The sequence below is a fragment of the Stegodyphus dumicola genome, chromosome 6 (genome assembly GCF_044657685.1).
Source record: "Stegodyphus dumicola isolate Sdum_Otavi_A_Nest chromosome 6, ASM4465768v1".
Classification (NCBI taxonomy): domain Eukaryota; kingdom Metazoa; phylum Arthropoda; class Arachnida; order Araneae; family Eresidae; genus Stegodyphus; species Stegodyphus dumicola.
This window is the reverse complement of record NC_140773.1, coordinates 191,980,810-192,002,140: the sequence shown is the minus strand read 5'-3', so window position 1 is coordinate 192,002,140 and position 21,331 is coordinate 191,980,810. Positions and strand designations below refer to the sequence as shown.

Below are 21,331 nucleotides of genomic sequence, written 5' to 3'. Positions count from 1 at the left end.
CCTTTTTATTAATAAGCCCTTTTAGAAGTTATAAATTAACTTGTTAACCTTTGTGTTCATCAAAAAATATATGTGTTAAAAAAGATAAATATGGTTTAAAGAGCTAAACTGATTTGTAATCAGTAATACTTACCTAGAATCACTGCTACATTCTCTCATCTTGAAAAATGGCAACAAAATTTACAAGTTTAAACATTTTATTTATTTATTTTTTAAAATATACATCTCCACATTTCAGTATCACTTCTTAAAGTTTCTCAATCACTAATGCCATCAATTATTTATACAGTAATAGGAATCAATTTAAAATTTAATATATGTGCATAAAGTCATTTTTGTTAATATATTTTTCTTACATCTCTAAGAACTGAAACAAAAATAAGCCATTCAAATAAACTAAATATATTTATTGGTATTCAACCTGGTAACAAAAATAAATATCTTATAACAGCAAATTAGTCAAATTATACATTTATATATATTTATAAGGAATCAGCATCTTTCAGGAACTCCAAAAATGGATCCTTGTATCGATTCTTCTTTCGCCATATAACAGCAGGAGATTCCTTGCTGCTTATTTTTAAAATCTGAAAATGAATGAAAAATACCTCAGATATTTAATTTTTTAATTAAGGATTATGCTTCAAATGTGATATATTTTTTATTCATATACTGTTGAGATAAAAACAATATCAAGCAGTTTCCTGGGAAAAAATTATCAAGGATGTGTTTTAAATGCACATAAAAACTTTAAACGTAAAAACATAAAAATGATTTATGTACATTATTGTAAGGATATAAAATGTATTAAATTTTAATAAAAATGTGTGAATAACAAAAATATTTAAATTACCAACAACAGTGAACGAATATATAATTAATAAAAACACCCACACAGCCAATTGCTTCTCCTGGATTAAGATCTGGTTTGAATTATTTATGTTTGAGAGTAACACACTTTAACCACTGGTGAACTCTTCAGTAGTTAGGAAATAATTTTAGATTCCTTATTTTTACTTCTTTATTACTGTATTTCTTTATTTTCTAGAATTTCTTTATTTCTGTATTTAATCTATAAACAGGCACAGCTGATTTATGCTTTCAAATACTGAGTTGAGATGAAAATAAGATTTCTAAATAATACTTTTACACCCCCCCCCAAAAAAAAATTGGGCAATTTTACTATTAATGACCCAGTTTTATGTTTTTCAAATCGTTAATCTTTATATTACATAAAATATAAAGAATGCTCAATGAGAAAACCATCTACAGTTCCAGATAATTTTGGTCTCCTATACAGATAACTGTCTTAACTCTCTCAGTATGGTGACTGACTGTATCCAGTCACTAGATTTTTTTGTCACTTTGTATATATTAGCTTATAATTTATGATATTTTGCTTTCTTACTTTATTTAATAATATAAATGTCATTGTAATGATTGTATATTTACGAAAAAAAAAAAGAGACTAAAATAAGATATATAGAAATTTAGCCAATAAAGGTTGTTTTAAATACAGGTCTTCATGGTAGATCCACAAACCTACACCACTCAGTAGATTAAAGAAGTGATGTTTAATACAAATATTTTTTTATGTTCTCAGACATAATGATCAGTTTCAGACGTGGTTATCTAAGAGGTGATTGCAAAAGCAAGGTTTATTACATCCCACTCCCCAGTTATAACTACCTATATTTGAAAGTATTATACTTCGGCTTAAAGTCAAAATATAGTACATCCTTTAGTGAGAATGGGAACAAAATAACTATTGTTTAATTAAAACATGGCTTAAAATGTGTCTTGAAGATACAAAATTTGGCTGCTACTGATATACATAATTCATAACTTTTATAAGTATTCACATCCTGACACTAATGTGTAATATAAAAGCCATTTCTAAAGCCATGCGATAGCTCAATTTTAAAACAGCCATTAATGCACTGTCTAGTTGTGATTTTTCAATATTACTCTTGCTAGGTTTATTTATAAAACATTAAAAAGGAATTATGACACATTTTTATAAGAAGTGTTTCAGAAACTTCATCATTTCTCATTTCTGGATTTCTTGAAAATTTTATACTTTCTCATATCAAAAATTGAAAAAGTAACTTTTAATTGAGAAATTCTCAAAAGAAAGCTGTACTAAAAAGATATGTAAGTGAGTCAATATACAACTTAATACACATTGTTAGTATTTTAGAAGTTGATAACACATATCAATCATTAGCTGGATTAGATACTATATTATCCAACTTAGATAATGCTCTTTCACTGTATTTTGTGTTGTTAAATTAATCATATATTGTTAATTAATGTTCAGTTACAATGAAACCTTTCTAAGATGATTATCCTCTTCCTAGAATATTTTGGCTTCTATGGATAAAGTCGTTTTAAAAAATATGACTATCGGTTATGCACAGTGCCATCTTTTAATTATCATCTTGGAAACACTAGTCACCGATTCTCTAGGGTAGTCATCTAACAGCCATAGCCCCAATGACAGATCTTTATAGTATTTAAATTTTAATATAAACTTTATTCTCATTTCTGAAATTATACAATCTCAAAAAATTGAATTGTGCTCGGAATGGCATATCATTCAAAATGATACATTCTATCATATCATCATCAATTTTATATCATATAACACGAATATATCTATAATGTTGAATGAGATTAACCCCAAAACTTATGAAATAAATGCATTCAATTTTATTTGCTATATGGTCTGAAAATCATTTACATGGAAAATTTTTAATTATATAGATATAACAATTCCGGCAGTCATGTTTTAAACAAATAATACAGCAGGACCCAAAATATTTGCATCAAATCAAAAAGCTGACAAGGAAATTCTAAATGTAGTTAAAAAATTTAAAGTAATAAAAGACTAAAGAGAAAAAAAAATCATGTATTTCTCTTACTTTATAAAGCAAACCAGTATATTTTTAACTGATACATGTTGAAAGTAATGAAAAATTAGAATTAAAAAATAAATTATTTTCCCTTATACTCAAAACAAATGCTAATGATTAAATTAATGCAACTACTTTTGTTATTTGAAACTTTACTTCAAGTTTGAGAGGGGAAAAAAATGATAAAATTTATTTATTAACCAAGGTAATAAGTGTTCTTGAAAAATGCAATAAATTTGATATGGTTAAAATTAAGAAAATATTACAAAACATCTTAATTAGCCATCTCAAAATAAAACTCCGAGTTAATACTTTTCAATGATCATAACTGTCATTGAGTTGATACATAAATATGAAGACACTGAAACTGGTCAGGAGGTTTAATCCCCAAACCATCTGGTTTAATTCTGCAAATCCCAAAGTTTTCCAAAATACTATGAAAAAAAGTATTTCTTTGATCATATTTCCAAAATGCAACAGTTATTTTTTACTTGGACTCTTTCTTCTACTAAATACCTTAATAATTTTGTAATGTTTCAAAATGAACTTGCAAAATTATTTTCAAAACTATAGAATATACATTTTATTACAATCCTACAAAGAGTAATATATTTTTAATAACAAAAAGAATGGATGTAAGAAGTCAGTTTAGTAAGATTAAATTTGTATTAAACTGGAAGCCAATTTAGCAAGATTAACAGTACTTTCTGATTACCTACACTCCCAGTTGCAATGTTCAATAGAACTGTGTTTCTGGCATACCTTTGGATATACACATGAGAATAGCCAACTTGTGCATACCACACATAAGCTTAAGTACATGTGGATACTTGGTACATGCTTTATGTTTAACCACCATTTCTTCAGTCATTATTTCATAAAATGGAATTGCAGGCAATAAAGACTTTTGTCTTTTTATATAAAATTTCTTCCTTCTTATAAAATGCTTTTTTTTTTAATATAATAGAATACAATACACTACATTTATGAACAAAGAGTACCTATGAATGGTAAAGATACCTAAACAAACGTATTTAGCAATGTAGAGGTATGGATAATAAGGAAGTACCTTAAAATTTTCAGAGATTTATAATGATATGATGAAAAAGAGCTAATATAATAACATTTTTATCTTTGTGACCAAATTAACCTTTCGTATATTTTGGATATTGAGCAACTCATTAAATGGCCAAGTAGACTTTATTAGTTTAGGAAGCAAAATATTCATTTTTGAATTTTTTTCAAGAAAATACTTCAAATTTGTAACTGGTCATTACATTGGTTTGGTTTATTATATTACGGCAAAGCACTCGAGGGCTATCTGCCTTAAGGGAGGGATGCCTTCGTGGAGGACTTTTTAAGGGAACTGGCTAGTATACACGTTACACATGGGAAAAACCATGAAAACACCCATGCAGCCAGCCTGTTCGCTGGATTCGAACCTCGGACCGAACTACCAGTATTCAGCGACATTACCGCTCGGCCGCTGGTGGGCCGGTCATTACATTGATAACCAATGTTTCATTAATGGCTAAATTTGCATTCCTATCCATACTGGTCGCTTTCAAAGATGATCTTCATTAAAGATTTCACTGTTTATACCAACTGGAAGTTTTGATTTACAATGACCATATAAAAAGTTAGATATTATGATGTTAATTGAACTTCTTACCTACAATACTGAAACTGTTTTCTAAAAATAAACATTTAAAAAATTATTTAGAAGCACATATTGAAGGCCAATATTTAAAAATCCTGGATGATTTTTCTCAGACAGCCTTTTTTATCTAATTTTTAATTCCCGAACAAAACATTCATAATATTGCCAAGCAGTATTTCTATCCCAAGTAGTACTGGATCAGTTTAGCCATCATATTAAATATTAGTTTTGTAATAAAATAACTCATTTTATATACAGAATATCCAATACTTATACAGTGCAAAATAAGTGTAATCACTGAATAAAACTTACGCTTTGATCATCACAATCCTCACCATCCGGCAGACTTTTACGATGCAATGCATCACATATATCATTATATGTGACATCCCAGTCTTTAACTTCTTCAAGAGACATATTCATTTCTTTCACAATTTTAGATTCATCAAAACCATGAGACCATAAATAAGTGAAGAGCAAAATGTCGACCAAAGGTGCATCTTTAGTCTCTAACCAAGATCCATGTCTAGAAGAATATTGTGGCGGATCAATTCTGCATTCCTATCAATTTAAAAAATAAATTTGTTCACTTAAATATATACATCATTTAGGGGATAAACAACATTAAAAAATAAATTTACAGCAGACTTGATTAACTGGGATAAAACCACAAGACAACATATGTTTTGACTCAAAATCAAAGGTAAACAGACAGCAGTTTAAAAAAAAAAAAAAAAAAGAGGGGAAGAGGAGTACCCTATAATTTGCTTGCATTTCCAAGCAGTTTAGTTAAAAATAAGTTCCCTTGGCAATGAAAATAAAATCTGTTCAAAACAAGAAAGCACTGTGAAACAAAGAACCATGACTTTGTTTACATTACTCTTATACAGTCAAAAGTCGTTAATTCGGACACACCCATAATTCGGAATGATCTATAATTCGGACCTCAAAGCTAAAAACTTTCTGCGCATGCGCCGCATTGACACATGCGCATAGGCGTTTACGCGTGCGCGTAAGACCTCTTACGACTGCGCATTTGCGTGTGCGCAAGCGCAGAATACGTTTTCGCGTGTGCGTTTTATGTATAACGGACGGTGTAAGCTAAAATTATCTAATTATCTATTTCAGTTAATGTTGATGATTGCGTTGTTCCTTAATTTTCGAATTGGATCCGGCTTATTATTTTTTGCAGACTGTAAGAGCAATACTATAAAAGTAAACTTGAACTTTCGATTATGTCAAATAGAATTTTTGATTCTGGAGCTCCCAAAGGATCGTACAAAACGAAAGTATGTTTTGATATCCATCAAACAAAAATTGGAATTGCTGCAAAAAATGGATAAAGAAATGAAGAATGTGATAGAGAGGTTAGTGAAAATGAAAAAATTGCGATTGACAAGTTAGTCGGTATTCTCGGCACAGCAATTAACGGGACTTGAACAGCGGAACTTTGTAAGTGAACAAAAAATTATGTCTGTTTATAGAATTAAAGAGAAAGTATTATCACATAAAACGAAGCAACTTAAACAACTTACATTGAAAGAAATTAATAAAGTAAACAAATAAATATTAAGCTTTTTTTGTAAATTTTGATACCCTTTAGATCATAATTGTTCTTTATTACATAAATTACGGTTTCATATTTTTAATTTTAGAATTTCTGCATGCCATCTTACGCGATTTAAACTGATGATCTATAATCCGGAATCACTGAAGTCCCGACGAGTCCGGATAAACGATTTTTGACTGTATTTTAATAAAAGTGGATGGGAAATGAAAATTAATGTCTATAAAAAATTAAGGGTTGTTTTCATAATTCATTTTCATGGATGATTAAACAATGTTTTTAGGTAAAAATATACTTACAGGTACCCCTTGGTGATAAATGGCTATTTTTGGCGGTACATGGACACCAAGTTTGTGTAATTCTTCGACTTGTTATTTTGGCTTTGTGTAGCAGTGATTTTTGTGAAAAATTGCCACTACACAAATCTAAAATAACAAGTAAAAGAACTACACAAACTTGGTATCCATGTACACTCCATCCTATTTTTACTTAAAAAAAACATCAGAGAATTGCACAAACTACGCATTGCGCACTCCCTTTGTCCATGTACACATTGATCTACATTGACTTAAAAAGTCAAAGGAGCAGCCAACAAAAAATATATAATCTCAAAATCTACATTTTAAATCAAACAATGAAACAACATAAAAAAGGAAATTCATCTTAGCACTAGAAAAAGGAAATAACCACTTACCTTATTTACAAATTTCCCTGTCTTCAGTCAAACAAAATTTATTAACAGCATCTAAAAACATCCTAAAATTATCTGAACTAGAATCTGTATACTGATGTTGCCACATAAATTCACAAAAATAAGAGTAAAAAATATTCTCCGTAGTGCAGGTGTCCTCCGACGTTCAACCATACGCATTTCCTTCCTACAAACAGAACACTTATTCCGGCAACTAAGTAAACCTTCATTTATACACCAGTCAGTTAATGCTTTTCCCCCCTTTTGTTCAAAATCGTACAGAAGTTTCAAATTAATCTTACAACAGTCAGCCATTTTACAGTGTAAACCACAAAACAACAATGTACCAAAATCTATTTCATCATTCAAATTCACCGCAATCACGCAATTAATTATATCATAATAGGGTTTCCATAGTACTCAACTACTCAGGCTACCATAAATGAAACAACTTGGCGATGATCCAAGGGACACCCTTCAATCTACTCTAACCTGTTTTTATATTCCATATAATGGAATCGACATATTCCATATAATGGAATAAAACTACATCTTGTTTAAGATAACAATTTTTAAATACTGCAATATCATCTACTATCGCAGTTGCTATCCCATACATTTTCTTCTTTGCCGCTATGCTAGAGGAGCCAACTGTGATGTCGAAGAACCCAGGTTCAAATCCAGGAGAAGGCATGGATGTAAATTTTCTATCCCCTCATAGAAGGTACCAGTGGCCACCTATTAGAAGCCTTCACAATAAAATAGCTCACCACTTTCTGGTCTTCGGAGTGGCCAATGCTAAAAAAAAAAAAAAAAAAAGGCAAGTACCTACCATTCAATTTTTTAAAAAAACTATTTTTTCCCATGGAAGTTTTACTTTAGCCTTTTTTTTTTTTTTTTTTTTTTTCTTCTTTTTAGAATTTTACTTTAGATGGTTTGTGACAGTTTTTCCATCGTTCAGCAATCAACAAACTTTTTTAACACAAGGCCTAGTTTATCTGTTGGTTATCAGGATCTGACTGTACTTTCATTGCAGCTGTTATATATAAAATGAGAAATCATAATATAGCTAAGAATTTTTTTAGTATAAAAAAGACAGAGGTGAAAAATTACAATCCATCATAGCACAGAATTGCCGGATTTCAAGTCTACTAGTCCTCAAGTCCTCATAGAAGAGGGAAAAACATACAAATATGATTTAAGATGAGAGGCCTTAAACATTCATGCAAGGTGTACTTTGCATTTGATAAATACATTGCTGAAAAAGAGAATATTTTATTATTTATAAAAGATAAATCAACCTGTTAAAATATCTAGCAATTTAACCAGGACTGGTTTCAGGACAAGTAACCTGGACTTTCAGGACTAGCAAAAGGACATAATATATTGTTAGAAAATTTGGTACTTATGTATTATCGCAACCACCTTAATAGTAAGTCGCCAAACCATACCCGAGTTGCAATCCGAAAATTGATAAAATCACCTTTATTTCCATAAAATAAATCGCCAAACTACCCAAGTTGGTGTCGTTAATACTAATTACCAAAAATTTTACCAGTAAGTATTCAGTGGGAAATACAGAGGTATCTTGATACAGTTCTGCTTTTAAATACATCCAACTTGGCCATGCATCCTATATGGAAGCAGTAAGTTTTGTTTGGTGTATAGGATATCTGGTAAAAATATATTTAAGGGTGCCCCTTGGCAAAAACTGGCGATTGGCCAGCAAGGCACAATTTCAAGATGGCCGCTACACGAAACCAAAATAATAGGACAAAGAATTGCACAAAAAATCCTAAGAGAGCAAATACTCTTGGCGACAAACATAGAAAGTGCAGAATCGCCCACTGCTTCGCATGCTTCTCAAAATCGCCAACTTGAAAATAACAAATCAAACAATTGCACAAACTCATTATCCATGCACACAATGACCTATTTTCACTAAAAAAAAAAAAAAAAAAGAGCATTGCACAAACTTGGCATTGCACACTCCCTTGACTTTGTCCATGTACACATTTATACGTGCCATATAAGTGTGTGCGCCAAGGCTGTGTGGCTCTGTTACGATCCAACCGGTATTTTTTTCAGCAAAATTTTTTATTTACCAATAATTATAAATGCATGACCAGACACACACGCTTTCAAATTTTGAAATTTGATAAAAATTAACATAAAAATAACAAACAGAAATTCAATACAATTATTTAATACTTACATAATAAATAACATTCTAAAAATCAGTTTATAAATGTGCAACATATATCAATTAGTGAAACATTATATGTGTGCTAGATATGGGTGTTCCCCTAAGAGAAAAAATAGAAGAAAAATACAGTATAAAATTCCTTCTCCCATTGGAAGTGTTATGTTTTCACTCTAACAAAATGATAACAAAATCTTAAAAAAAAAGGGGGGGAAAGAGAGAACACACTCAGAAGAAAGTAAAATTCTAACCATAATATAGTTAAAATCTAATCTAAACCTTCACAGCTGTTCTCGTAAGCATTGATATTAATAATAATATATGTAAGCTTTTAAAATATCAACTTAATAAAGTATATTTAAAATAATGCTATTAACTATGCTTCACAGTTACAATATCATTACCAGGGCCAATTAAAATTAACTTTTTACTGGTACTGACACATTATTATTTAAGCCTACTACTTTCAAATACAATTTTCTGGTAAAACTGTCTACAATATGTGCAAATACATATAATAATAAAAAAGTTTTAAATAGAAACCATCTTTAATTAATACAATAACTTGACTGAAATCAAAATTTTTGCTATTAATTAAAAAAAACAACAAATACTATTTTTTCTAATTTTTATTAAATATCTAAAATGCATAATTTAATCATTTTTACAATAAACAAAACCTTATATTTTATTTGTTTGCATCACTTTAATATTCACACAAATAATAGAAAACTTAAAATACTAGAAAAATCCAAGATGCCATATGCTTCTTCTATACAATGTAGCAATATTAATGTTTGATATAATATTAAATTTATGAATATTAGTTTTACAACAGTGGGAATAAATCAACCTACAAAACTGTTAATTGTAAGTATACTGTAACCATAACAGATCAAAATTTACTGCTCCAGGAAGAAGAAACAACAGGCAGATATTTACAAATCTTTATAATTCTATTTCAGTTAAATTTTACACAGATTTTCAACATTTTATGAGGGGTAAAATGCATGGTAATTAATTTTCAAACATGTTTAGACCTGATATATCTTGCTACTGCGATGCGCTGATAATTATACTGAATTTTAGAAAATACAAGTGTCTGATAAATTAAGTTTCTAATTTAAGTAAATATTTACGTCTTTTAATAACCCCCCCCCCATTTTGTACTTTTCCAATTAGAAAATTATGTCATAAATATGAGACACATTCCCACACTTCTGAGAGTAAAAAATATAAATTATTTGTGTCAATCATATGAATTATTAAAAAATAAATATAAATTATTTACATCATTCTGAAACTTTTACCACAAACTCATTTTGCAAACTTTATCACGCATTTAATAATTTTAACATTTCTTACCTTACAGATCCACACATAGCCATCCACAGCATTCTCTTGGCTTTCAAATTTCATTTTCTTGCTACAGTTAGGGCAGAACATTATTTTTGGTATTAAACCTTTATTTTTTAGCCAGTCAAGGCATGTTTCTTGCGATGAACATATAACTTTCAATAAATACACTAACGTAATCTTCTTTTTAGCGTTTTTCTTATTTCTGCATCCCCATCTTTTCCCGCTTTCTTCATTACGAGTAAAAGTAGAAGAAACTGAAAAAGAAATGTTAAAACAAGCCATTACACTATTACGACATAATTGATTTTTTTAATTAAACTCAAATAAACTTCATGCATACCTGATTCACTTTCCTCTTTCGCTTCCATTGCAATCAATCAAAATCCTACCGCACCTGCTGCTGAAAACATAGACTTTATACAGAATACATGCATTCCCAAGTTGGCTAGCGTATCTACGCGCATTTAAAAATTTGAAGCACATGATGTAAACAAATTTTGCAGCGTATCGGAATGAACACAAATTACGTCATTATGCAAATCTCACAAATCCACGAGGCGGGCAAATCCAAAGGAATCACGGGAAATACTCACCAGGTTCCTACATATTGAGCGTCGAAAACCAAATTGTTTCGTCTTGGAAGTCATAAACATATTTAATCAAAGGCGTATTCTGAATTTTCAAGAAGCGCATGCTGAACATCAGATTTTAAGAATATTATATTAATGAATGGAAGTTTTAATTATTTGTATTTGTATTCTAATTACATGTAAAGCTGGCGTATAATTATACCGCATAACGCGCACCTGTTCACCAAACTTAAGGTCATAATACAGTTTTGTTTGACTTATGCAGTCGCAATGTAATATATAATCCAGGTATAATCAGTAAATAAATTATATTACTCAATTAGATAAAAGTTAAACAATGGTTAAAGTTAATGATGATATTGGGAAAATCAAGGACTCAATCTTTTAAGTTTCATTTATTACGCTACGAATACCGCTGATATTTAGAAATTTATCAAAACTTTTATTTTCAGTTTCAAGAGAAATGCAGACAACGTTTAAAAATATTCACTAGTGTTAAATATATTTGATAAAATTTCATGAAATTTCATAAAAATTGGAATTAGAAGATGGATATTTCTCTGCGTTTGCTAAGCTCCTAAATTGTTATTTTAATCAAGCTTTTCATACATTTTCTTGACATATTAAAATCTTATAGGTAACTGACTTCAAATTTTTTGTTATATGTTATGTTTGGGTGGGGGGAAAAAACTTATTTTTAGCCCAAAAGGGTTATTAGTCTCAAATCCGGATTTTGTTTTGTGCATTATAAACGGCAAATCATTTTTCACATTGTTGCCACCAAATATTATCAAACTGTTTTATTTTAACGAAATTAAATGAGGAAGTATCTGGAACCCGAACGTGTGTACCTGGAAGCACGAAATTTAAATTTCGAATTTTATATTTTATAAAATTTTATTGAATTTTTTTATTAACAAACTCTATCATTTGAAAGGGAGCAGTGACAGCACTGTACAGAATAACACATTTTTATCTCCAGCGCACGAGACTGTATATCGGAAATTCTACTAAAGATGTGCTATTTTTAAATATTTTGTGATTTTGCTCTTGAATCGAATTTCATGGGGTGCAAGTACGGAGAATGTGATATTTAATACATAAAATTAATTCACAAGAGGTTAATAATGAAAAAAAAAAAAAAGTACGCCATCTTACTAAGAAACTGAGCATTGATATGATGAATTAAGATAAGACTGAAAAAAATAGAAAAACGTATGCCACACTTAACATTTATCGGGAATTCTATACATATGTTGTTATGCTGTTAAATTTTTTGTAATTTTGCTGTTCAGCTGCAGATGGTGTAAGTGCGAAAAAAAATAATGCTTAATAATAAAGCTAAAAAGACAAAAAGAAATGCGTTAGCAGAAATATGTTCAACATCAGCCTAGTAAACTAGGAGTTCAGCGAGAGTGTTAAAAAAAACCTTAACAAACCCTTTTAGGCGACCGTTAAAATCTGACCTTATCAGATTTTTTTTTTTTCCTTTTGTGTATTAGCATTTTCATTTATGACTGTACTTTTGATAGAAGTAAATTGAAAAATCACCATTTCCTTTATATGGCATTTGCATGATTTTTTAACTGCAATTTATGAAATCATTCTAAGCAATAAGAAATTTTCATGCTACACTATGCGTAAATGTTTATACTCTTACTTAAATTTATTAATTTTACGAAATTTTATCTATTTGTGGAATCTGCGTACTGATCATTGCCTCTCTCTTGCTCATGAAAGGCAGCTCTTGTTTTACGAAATATGTACAGAGCTTAAACTGCGCAGGAGCCCGGCTCCCGTTTTCTCAATTTTTTAAGACGAATCGTAAATTTAGCCGAAGAGCACCGAAGGCGTAACTAATAAGGTTCTTTTATAAAAGTGAATCACAATTTCAGCAGACAAATTGTATTGCAATAATAAATGCTCCATAAAAACTGATTCTAACTTCTGAATCCATGTCTACCTTTGCTTGGGGAACAAACACTGAAGAAATCTGACACTTTTAAATAAAGCACTCCCTTTGCCACATGTCAGACTCCAGGAAGTGCAATAAATTTATGAATAAATTTGTCATTCCTGAAAGTACTAAAAGTGATTGTCATGCACGTGCAACGCTAGTGACTGACTTCCGACTGCAGAACTCCTGCAGACATATTGAAGTACATATTCGAATACGTGGGACGAAAACTGTTCACTTGTACAAGAGCCTTCCTTACGTTTATTCTCATGTTGTTACCGTATCGGATTCGGAGGAAAATTTTCCCCTGTCACAATCTTCTTGACAGCTGTAGTTATATCGGCAGAGCATCGTTTAGCTTTTTAGCTTTCTTAGTAAACGTTTCTTGAAATAGTACATTATACAGTATACTTGGAGCTTAATTTCAGCAGCAGACTGGCTGACCTATTTCTTATTTATGTTACATTATCTTTTAGCTTTTGTCGCAAATGCTCGCGGTTTGTATGCGCGTAAGACCGTGCTGTCAGTTAATTACATCGTGTTCAATTTTACACTCTTCCACTGGTTGTGTTCATCTTCAAGCCCGTGCGAGAATTCGCAAGGGTCAACACATAGGTAGTTCTAGTAACATTTTATATTAGCCAATTTCCACGGACTAATTAAATATAAAATATAAAAAATAGGACCTCCTCTTGAGATTTTACAAAACGAGGTCTGATTTTTTGCTATTTTACACTAGCCGCTATGAGGCCTGCCTACGTCTGGCTTTTAAACGTACCGGAAAAATGCCTAAAGGGAACACCAAACATTAAATTTAAAAATTTCACAGTTTTACTCTGCAGAAGAACATAAAAAAAAATCAATAAAAATGCATTATATATATATATATATATATAAAATTACAATGAAATAAGCAATATCCCATAATACAAATATTAATTATCCTAATAAATAAATTAACTAACTTCTCGTTGCAAAATCTTAAGAATTCAAATGGCATAAAGGAAGTTAAGAACTCTGTTTCATAAAAAATATCATGCAAACCTTTTTATATAATTAAAGTTATATATAATTAAAACATAATATAAAAAAGCTACAATGAAATAAGCAATAAATCTCATATTTTCAAGAGAAAACAGTCAGCAGTCCAGCATCCAAAGCAATGAATGAAAAACTGTTGCCAAAACCACATTTCTAAAAGAATAAAACTATCATCAGAAAGCAAAGCAATAACCAATCAAAATTACGCTTTGTGGATGACATAATTCAAAATATACAACCTCTTTACCATTAGCTAATAAAAAGAAGAGAGGGGGGAAACGTATTCTTTCTGTTGTGCCTTGAGAGACACATGCGCGTCAGACTATGAATGTGTGTGCAGCGTGTCCAAAAATCAAAAGAAAATAAGCAGCATTTTATCTCATATTTTCAACAGTCAGCAGTCCAGTATACAAAGCATTGAATGAAAAACTGTTGCCAAAACCACATTTCTAAAAGAACGAAACTATTCAAAATCATGCGACTTCATCAAAAAAAATTTAAATTTAAAAAAATCTGATTCGAATTTTGAAAAAATCGCTTCTAGGTGAACTGGCTCTTGTCTAGATGCACCTATGTACCAAATTTCGTAGCCCTGGGTCTATTAGCTTATACGCAGCACGAAAGAAAGACACACACAGACAGACTCTTTCTTTTATTATATGTAGCGATTTAATGATATATTATTAATTTAATAATTAAATTCTTTTTTCTCTCTTTAAATTACTGAATTTTTATTTAATAATTTTAATTATTAGTTATTTTATTTATTTATTTCCCCCTCCGTCTTGACGTTAAATTACAAAATATTTATTTAATAATTTTAATTATTAATCATTTTATTTATTTAATTTTCTCTCCTTCCCGATGGTAAATTATCGAATTTTTAGTGAATTGTTTTAATTATTATTTATTTTATTTATTTATTTTGCCCCCCTTCCTGACGGCCTTTCACAGAGCTCCGGAACGTCTAGAGGAATTAGGACCTGATCTTGTTAGCTTATAAATTAGTTTGATACTTTATTGATGTTTTTATCGCATCTTTGCAAGCTTTACACATTTTCATACGCTTATTTTGCTGAAAATCCATTCTTTATCGCTCATATGTAAGAACTTTTAAAGTAGTCCTAATATTACGGCTTTGTTTTAGAAATTAGAAATACCGGAATTCTATAGAACGCCTTCAAGAGCGAGAATAAAAGAAAAAAATCTGAAAAGTTTCAGGTTATAACTGTTGCCTGAGAGGGTTTGCTCTCGTTTAGTTCGCAGCCGATTATTATTCCCTACTGTTGTACTTACTTCTGGTAGCCTCTCTCTCTCTTTAGTTATATTATTAAGCATCGTTGATAAGTAATAATAAGTGTTATTTTTTGTATATTTTCAGTCTTTTCTCAGTTTGTCATATCAATGTTCTATTTTTTTAATAAGATTGATTACAAAACTTTTTTGCCTTTTTATTATTAACGTTTTGTGTGTTGACACTATTTATTAAATATCACGTTCTTCGCGCTTAAACCACATAACATTCAATTCAACAGCAGAATCACAAAATATCTAAAAACAACATATTTTTAGAATATTCATTAGACAGTCTCGCGCTCTGTAGATAAAAATGTTTCGTTTTGTATAGTGTTGCTACTGCTCGATTTCAAATCATTGAATTTGTTAATCAAAAATTCGTTAAAATTTTACAAAATGTAATGTGACATGAATAATAAAGAAGTATATAACACCATTCTGTGAAAATACTGAATTTTTTTTTTATTCAGTAGATTATAAATTAAATGCATTTTTATTAAAATCAGTTTGGTTTAAAAGTAAGAAAAAAAGATTCTTTTGCTTTCTTATAGCTTCGTATTTTATTCCACAACAGATATGTTATTCCACAAATTCAATTGAAAGATAAATATCTACATTTTGCGGAAAGGCAACAGATTCGAATGAATAGTGAAACGACACATTTATAGTTATTCGACGCAAAATCCCATTTTGAGACTAAATACACCCTTTGGGGTCAATAAATAAAATAATAGATAAAACAATAAATCATGATTAATTAAATAAAATATAAACATTTTAATAGTATCACAAAAATTAAATGAAAATAAGTAAATTAAATATAAATTTAAAACTTCGAAACAAATAGGTGAAATAATTAAGCAAATGAAAGCAATTAAATTCATAATAACAACAAAGCATGATAGAAAAGGTAAAAGCTAGGTTTTCTTTCACTACCTCTCTTTTTTTAATGGCCGTATAGTTACTTCTTACGCATTATGAACAGCTGAACCGATCAGTGATTTAGCCGTCTGATCACCAAGACTGTTACACAGGGTACACCACTGGGGCATTTGGTATTACGCTCGGGAGAAGTCGAAAGGACGCCTAAATAACAAAGCCTTACACAGAATTCAAACCTTCAACCTACACTTCAGATTAGCAGTCAGCAGAGGCAAATTTGCGTATAAGCTGCACAAGCTATAGCTTAGGGCCCCCACTATCTTGGGGCCACTAAAATTGTACCATCAGCCTCCACTAACTAGTGTACAATAGAAGGAGATAATAAAGCAAAAGTGAACATCGTTATTAGTATTTATCGCACAGTGATATTTGACTTCTAATTATTCGCTTTAAGATGTTTTTGGCCATATGATTATAGCCCACAAAAGTTCCGCTTCCTGATGGGGTTCATATTTTCACAAGGAGGACATTTATCCCCAGCTGCTGAAGATTCTCAAGCGTTTTTTCCCTCTCAAGGAAAGTGATTTATTCTTTCTTTAACATCCTAAAATATCAATTAGCTAGTTTTCTTGCATTACACAATTTGCTGACTCTCGAGTTTTTAAGAAAGTTTCTTAAGAAAATTTTATTTTTCAAAGAAAATTTGTGGGTAGTGATGAGAAAACTAAATCGAAACTAAAAAGCCAGAGCATCTCATAATTGAAATTAAAGAAACAGCATATTTATTTTTATATAACTTCCATACTTGTTTACAACATATTACTTATTTTTTTGACATAAATATGATACAAAAGCTTTTTTAAGAAATAAGGCTTACGCAACGCTATCATGGAACGCTCCAAGTAACAACTTTATGAACTCAACTCCTCGTTGCTACACAGCGAATCTTAATAACTATGCAAAAACCTTACATCATGTTGCCAATTAGAAAATCTTAATAATTATATAAAACATTAAATTATGTTCCACTACAGATCTAAACGTCCGTTGAATTAAACCTTTTAAAAGCTTCTCTGTTTCATTTGCAGTCATGCTACAAATTTATGTAAAATTAAAATAATCATCTTTAAAATAAGCCAATTTTGAAAAACAACAAACAAAACTAAACAATTACAAACTTAAACCTACAATACAAAACTTCGAACCAGATGTTCGCCTTTGGGTATAATAATAACTTCACGTAAACAAAAAGGAATTTTTCGGTGCCGGAAATACTCTTTTTATTGATTTTCTTGGTTTGGAGACGTCTGTAAAATTATAAGATTTGAACAGTATATAATAAATTGCAATAGATATGATTTTCAATTGTCATTTACATACTGGTCTCATAAAAGAGTGAAAAATTGAGAACTCTCTCTCTCTCTGAAAATTCGTTCTATAAATTGTTGCCCTATCCAATAGTAAAACTTTAGGGGCAGCTCGCAGGAAACAGAGAAAAGTGTATTCCTTTCAGATAAAAGTATGCAGTGCTGCCATCTGTTGTAAACATGAAGATTCATAAATTAATATTCTTTTAAATAACATGAAGGAAGCATAAAGCGCATTTTATGTATTTCAGCTACCTAATTGCTTATTTGACCGCAGATTATATGGTAGAGGTTATCAAAGTAATTGAAAGTTATAACATTACATAACTGATTGAGTTAGATAATTTAATTAGAAAGGGTAACAGGCTAATGTGGAATTTAAATTCAGGCTGAAAAAGCAACCATACATAAGCGAAGATTTTAAATAGAAAAATGAAGATGCTTTCCTTGAGAATGTTCTGAGGAAAAAGCGTTTCTATTCATGTTACAATAGGAAAAACTACTAAAACCAAACTAATTACCTGACTAATATTACCTATTCTCCAGGAATCGAACTCCAAAGTTCAGAGGTTTTAACTATTTAGCCACTATCAAAGCACAGCTACACTGGCATAGCATGAAAAGCTGTTTGACTTTTACACCTCCACTCATATTTGAACCTTTTTCATTCCTACCTATGAAATCCATGTTTTTCAGTTTCAAAAGAATCGCGTGCATGTCTCATCTGTTTACCACTAACATCTACATTTTCCCATGACGTGCAATTACATTGCTTGTAAAAAGTCTACAGGCTACGGCATCGCTCAACTTCTTCAATTCCTACAGTTCGCTAAAATTGGTGCCGTGCATGAGGAAACATATATGTAGTAGTCCCTAATCAGAATTATTTGAGGTGCCAGTAAGAGGAAAATAAAATTCTTGCTAAAACTGGCAGGAAAGAAGCGTTAAAGGAGGAAAAAATTACAGAAGCTCATACTTGCTGCCATCTTGCATACAATCATGATCCCTCCCCCTTTCCCGTTGTATACTAGATATCGTTATTTTCCATTAAATGGTATTCTAATTTTAACATGGGAAGTTTTTTTACTTACAATTCATAGTACATTATAACAAAAAAACAAAAAAAACAAAAAAAAAAAAATGTTTTTCACGTTGTAATGTCCGAAAAAGAAAACAGTTTCTGGTTTTGATATCAAATGTATAAATAATTTATTTTCATTCCACGATTCAGTTTTATTTTACTTCGACGTAACTAGGCTTGATTTTAATAAATAAAAACAATTTTTTCAATTGTAGGCGTTCAGCTAATTTGACAATTAATTTGTTTACAAAAGCAGAAAAAGGACAATTTTATAAGAGTTAAAAATAACTAGGACACAGTTTGATTGATGAATTAGGAGATTAAATAATCGTATTAATAGAAAATCCTAATGGCGCCATCTTGTGTAAGATTATGATAGTTTTCTCCGCACACATTTTTATAGTATTCATAATTTTGTCAGAATGATACAATGCACTTTTATCATGCTTTTTTGCTTTGTCTCATTCGGAAATTAAGCAGAGTGTTACATAGGTATTGCTAAAATTACTCCAGTCTAAGCAATGCTGTTGTATTTTTTTTTTTTTTTTTTTTTTTTTGGCTGTCAATGATTACATCGAAGTACTCAGCGACTGATCGGAATGCTTCCACGGAAGACTTTCTAAGGGTATAGACTCGTATTCGTATTACACATGGAGTTCAAACCAGAATATCTGCAAAATAAGGGGACTTTCGAACTTTAAAATTAGGCGAAAATGCAAGCTTAGTTTGACATAGATTTTAAATAAAACTCTATCGATTTCGAAGGCGTTGAGACACATGTTATATATGTAACTGTAACTGTATCTATTATTATCTTTAACCATAACTGTAATATAGAATAGTAGATGAGTAATGTAGAATAAACGATGTTTGTGTACATCTTGTAATCATCACTGAGCACGTACCCAACATATATAAAATACAACACATGGCGCAGCTCGTCGTTGATTAAAAAAGAAAATCTTTTTTTGAAGAACCATGCAGCCTCGGTAAAGATGTTCTAAACAAAAACATCATGGGAAGTTGTTTACTGTGAAATCGAAACTTATATCGCTGGTAAGTGAGTTGTTTATTTTTATTGGAAGTGGCTAAAAATACGTACATATAAACTATTTAAAGTCCTAAATTAAATATGGATGGATTAAAGCCACCAAGTAATCTAAGTTTCGAAGGAAATTTAAGCGAAAATTGGAAGAAATGGAAACAAAAATTCCAAATTTATATGCTAGCGTCTGGTGGTATTACTAAATCACCTGAAATTAAAGTAGCTATTTTATTGCATATAATTGGTGAAGAAGCACTTGAAAAATTTAATACTTTTAATTTAAGTGAAGAAGATAAGAAGGATGTTGACAAAGTAATTGAAGCTTTCGAAAATTTTTGCATACCGAAAGCAAACGAAAGTGTTGATAGACATATATTTTTCTGTCGAACACAACATGTAGGTGAATCGTTTGATGATTTCTTAACCGATTTAAAGAAATTAAGTAGCAACTGTGGATTTGCAGAATTAAAAGATAGTTTAATAAGGGATAGAATAGTAAGTGGAATTCTAAATAAAAATCTCAAAGATAGATTATTAAGGGAAGATCAGTTAACATTGGAGAAATGTATTAAAATGTGTAAAGCTTCTGAATTAGCAGAACTTCAGCTGAAAACTTTAACTGAAGAAAATAAAATAGAAGCTATCAAACGTAATAAATTTCGACCTTCAGAGGAAAAAAGTCAGCCTTGTAAGAAAGACTTTCATGTAAAACAAAAGCAACAAAGTACTAAATCTTCTTCAAACTATCAAGGAAATAAGTACAATAATCCAAAACCATGTAGAAAATGTGGAACTTTTCATAAGTTATACAACTGTCCTGCTTATAATAAGATTTGCTTGTACTGTAAAAAGAAAAATCACTTTTCTAAAATGTGCACTTTTAAAAATGTTAATGTTATACAGAATAATTTAGAGCATAAGTTACATAATAATGGTAATGAATATATTTTAGGGTCAGTAGAAGATACAAATCCATTTTCTAAAAATAAAACCGAATGGTTTGAAAAACTAAAAGTAAACATATCTAAATATTTATTTGTTAAGTTGGATACTGGAGCTCAGTGTAATGTGCTACCATTGCCTAAATTTAAACAATTAAATTTAAGAGAGAAATGTGTGACTAAATCAAAAGTCACTTTAAATAATTACAATGGTACTACGATTGATGTAGTTGGAAAATGTAAATTATAATGTGAAACATCAAAAGGGGACAAAGATGAAATAGAATTTCAAGTTGTAGCATGTGATAAAACGGTTCCAGCTATTTTAGGTTTACCTACATTGCAAAAATTAAACCTAATTCAAAGGATTTGTACAGTAAATCCTGATTCCAATGAAAAGTTACCAGAACTTTTAAAAAGATATCAAGATTTGTTTAAAGAACTGGGAATTTAACTGGATATACATATCATATTAAATTAAAACCAGGAGCTGTTGGTAAAATAGAACCCTGTAGGAAAATTCCACTTAGCTTATTAAATCCATTAAAAAAGGAATTAGCAAGAATGGAAAAAGATGGTATTATAAAGAAAGTTAACCAACCAACAGAATTCGTGAATTCATTAGTGGTAGTAAGGAAAAAGGATGGAAATTTAAGAGTGTGTTTAGATTCTCAGCACCTTAACCAAAATATACTGAGAGAACATTATCACATACCAACCTTTGAAGAAATTTCAT

The 21,331-nt window shown here is 30.2% G+C and overlaps 1 protein-coding gene across 2 annotated transcripts; it reads right to left on the bottom strand.

The window, feature by feature from the left end:
• Positions 1-392: 392 nt before the first annotated feature.
• LOC118194196 (uncharacterized) lies at positions 393-17,056 on the bottom strand. Of its 2 annotated transcripts, XM_085819288.1 has the most exons (5): positions 17,039-17,056; positions 10,736-10,792; positions 10,402-10,649; positions 4,888-5,136; positions 393-587 (listed from the first exon to the last, which is right to left on the bottom strand). In XM_085819288.1, the coding sequence occupies exons 2-5, from the start codon at positions 10,761-10,763 to the stop codon at positions 483-485; spliced, it is 630 nt and encodes a 209-aa protein (XP_085675414.1). In that variant the 5' UTR covers positions 10,764-10,792; positions 17,039-17,056; the 3' UTR covers positions 393-482. The 2 variants fall into 2 exon arrangements, with proteins under 2 accessions (XP_085675414.1, XP_035221304.1); XM_035365413.2 differs by lacking the exon at positions 17,039-17,056 and having other exon boundaries at positions 10,736-10,927.
• Positions 17,057-21,331: the final 4,275 nt, after the last annotated feature.

Coding starts and splice junctions, on each gene's coding strand:
- LOC118194196 (XM_085819288.1), bottom strand. CDS start 10,763: ATGGAAGCGAAAGAGGAAAGTGAATCAG. Junction 10,650..10,735: donor GAAAGAGGAAAGTGAATCAG/GTATGCATGAAG, acceptor TTTCTTTTTCAG/TTTCTTCTACTTTTACTCGT. Junction 5,137..10,401: donor GCTATGTGTGGATCTGTAAG/GTAAGAAATGTT, acceptor TTAAATTGATAG/GAATGCAGAATTGATCCGCC.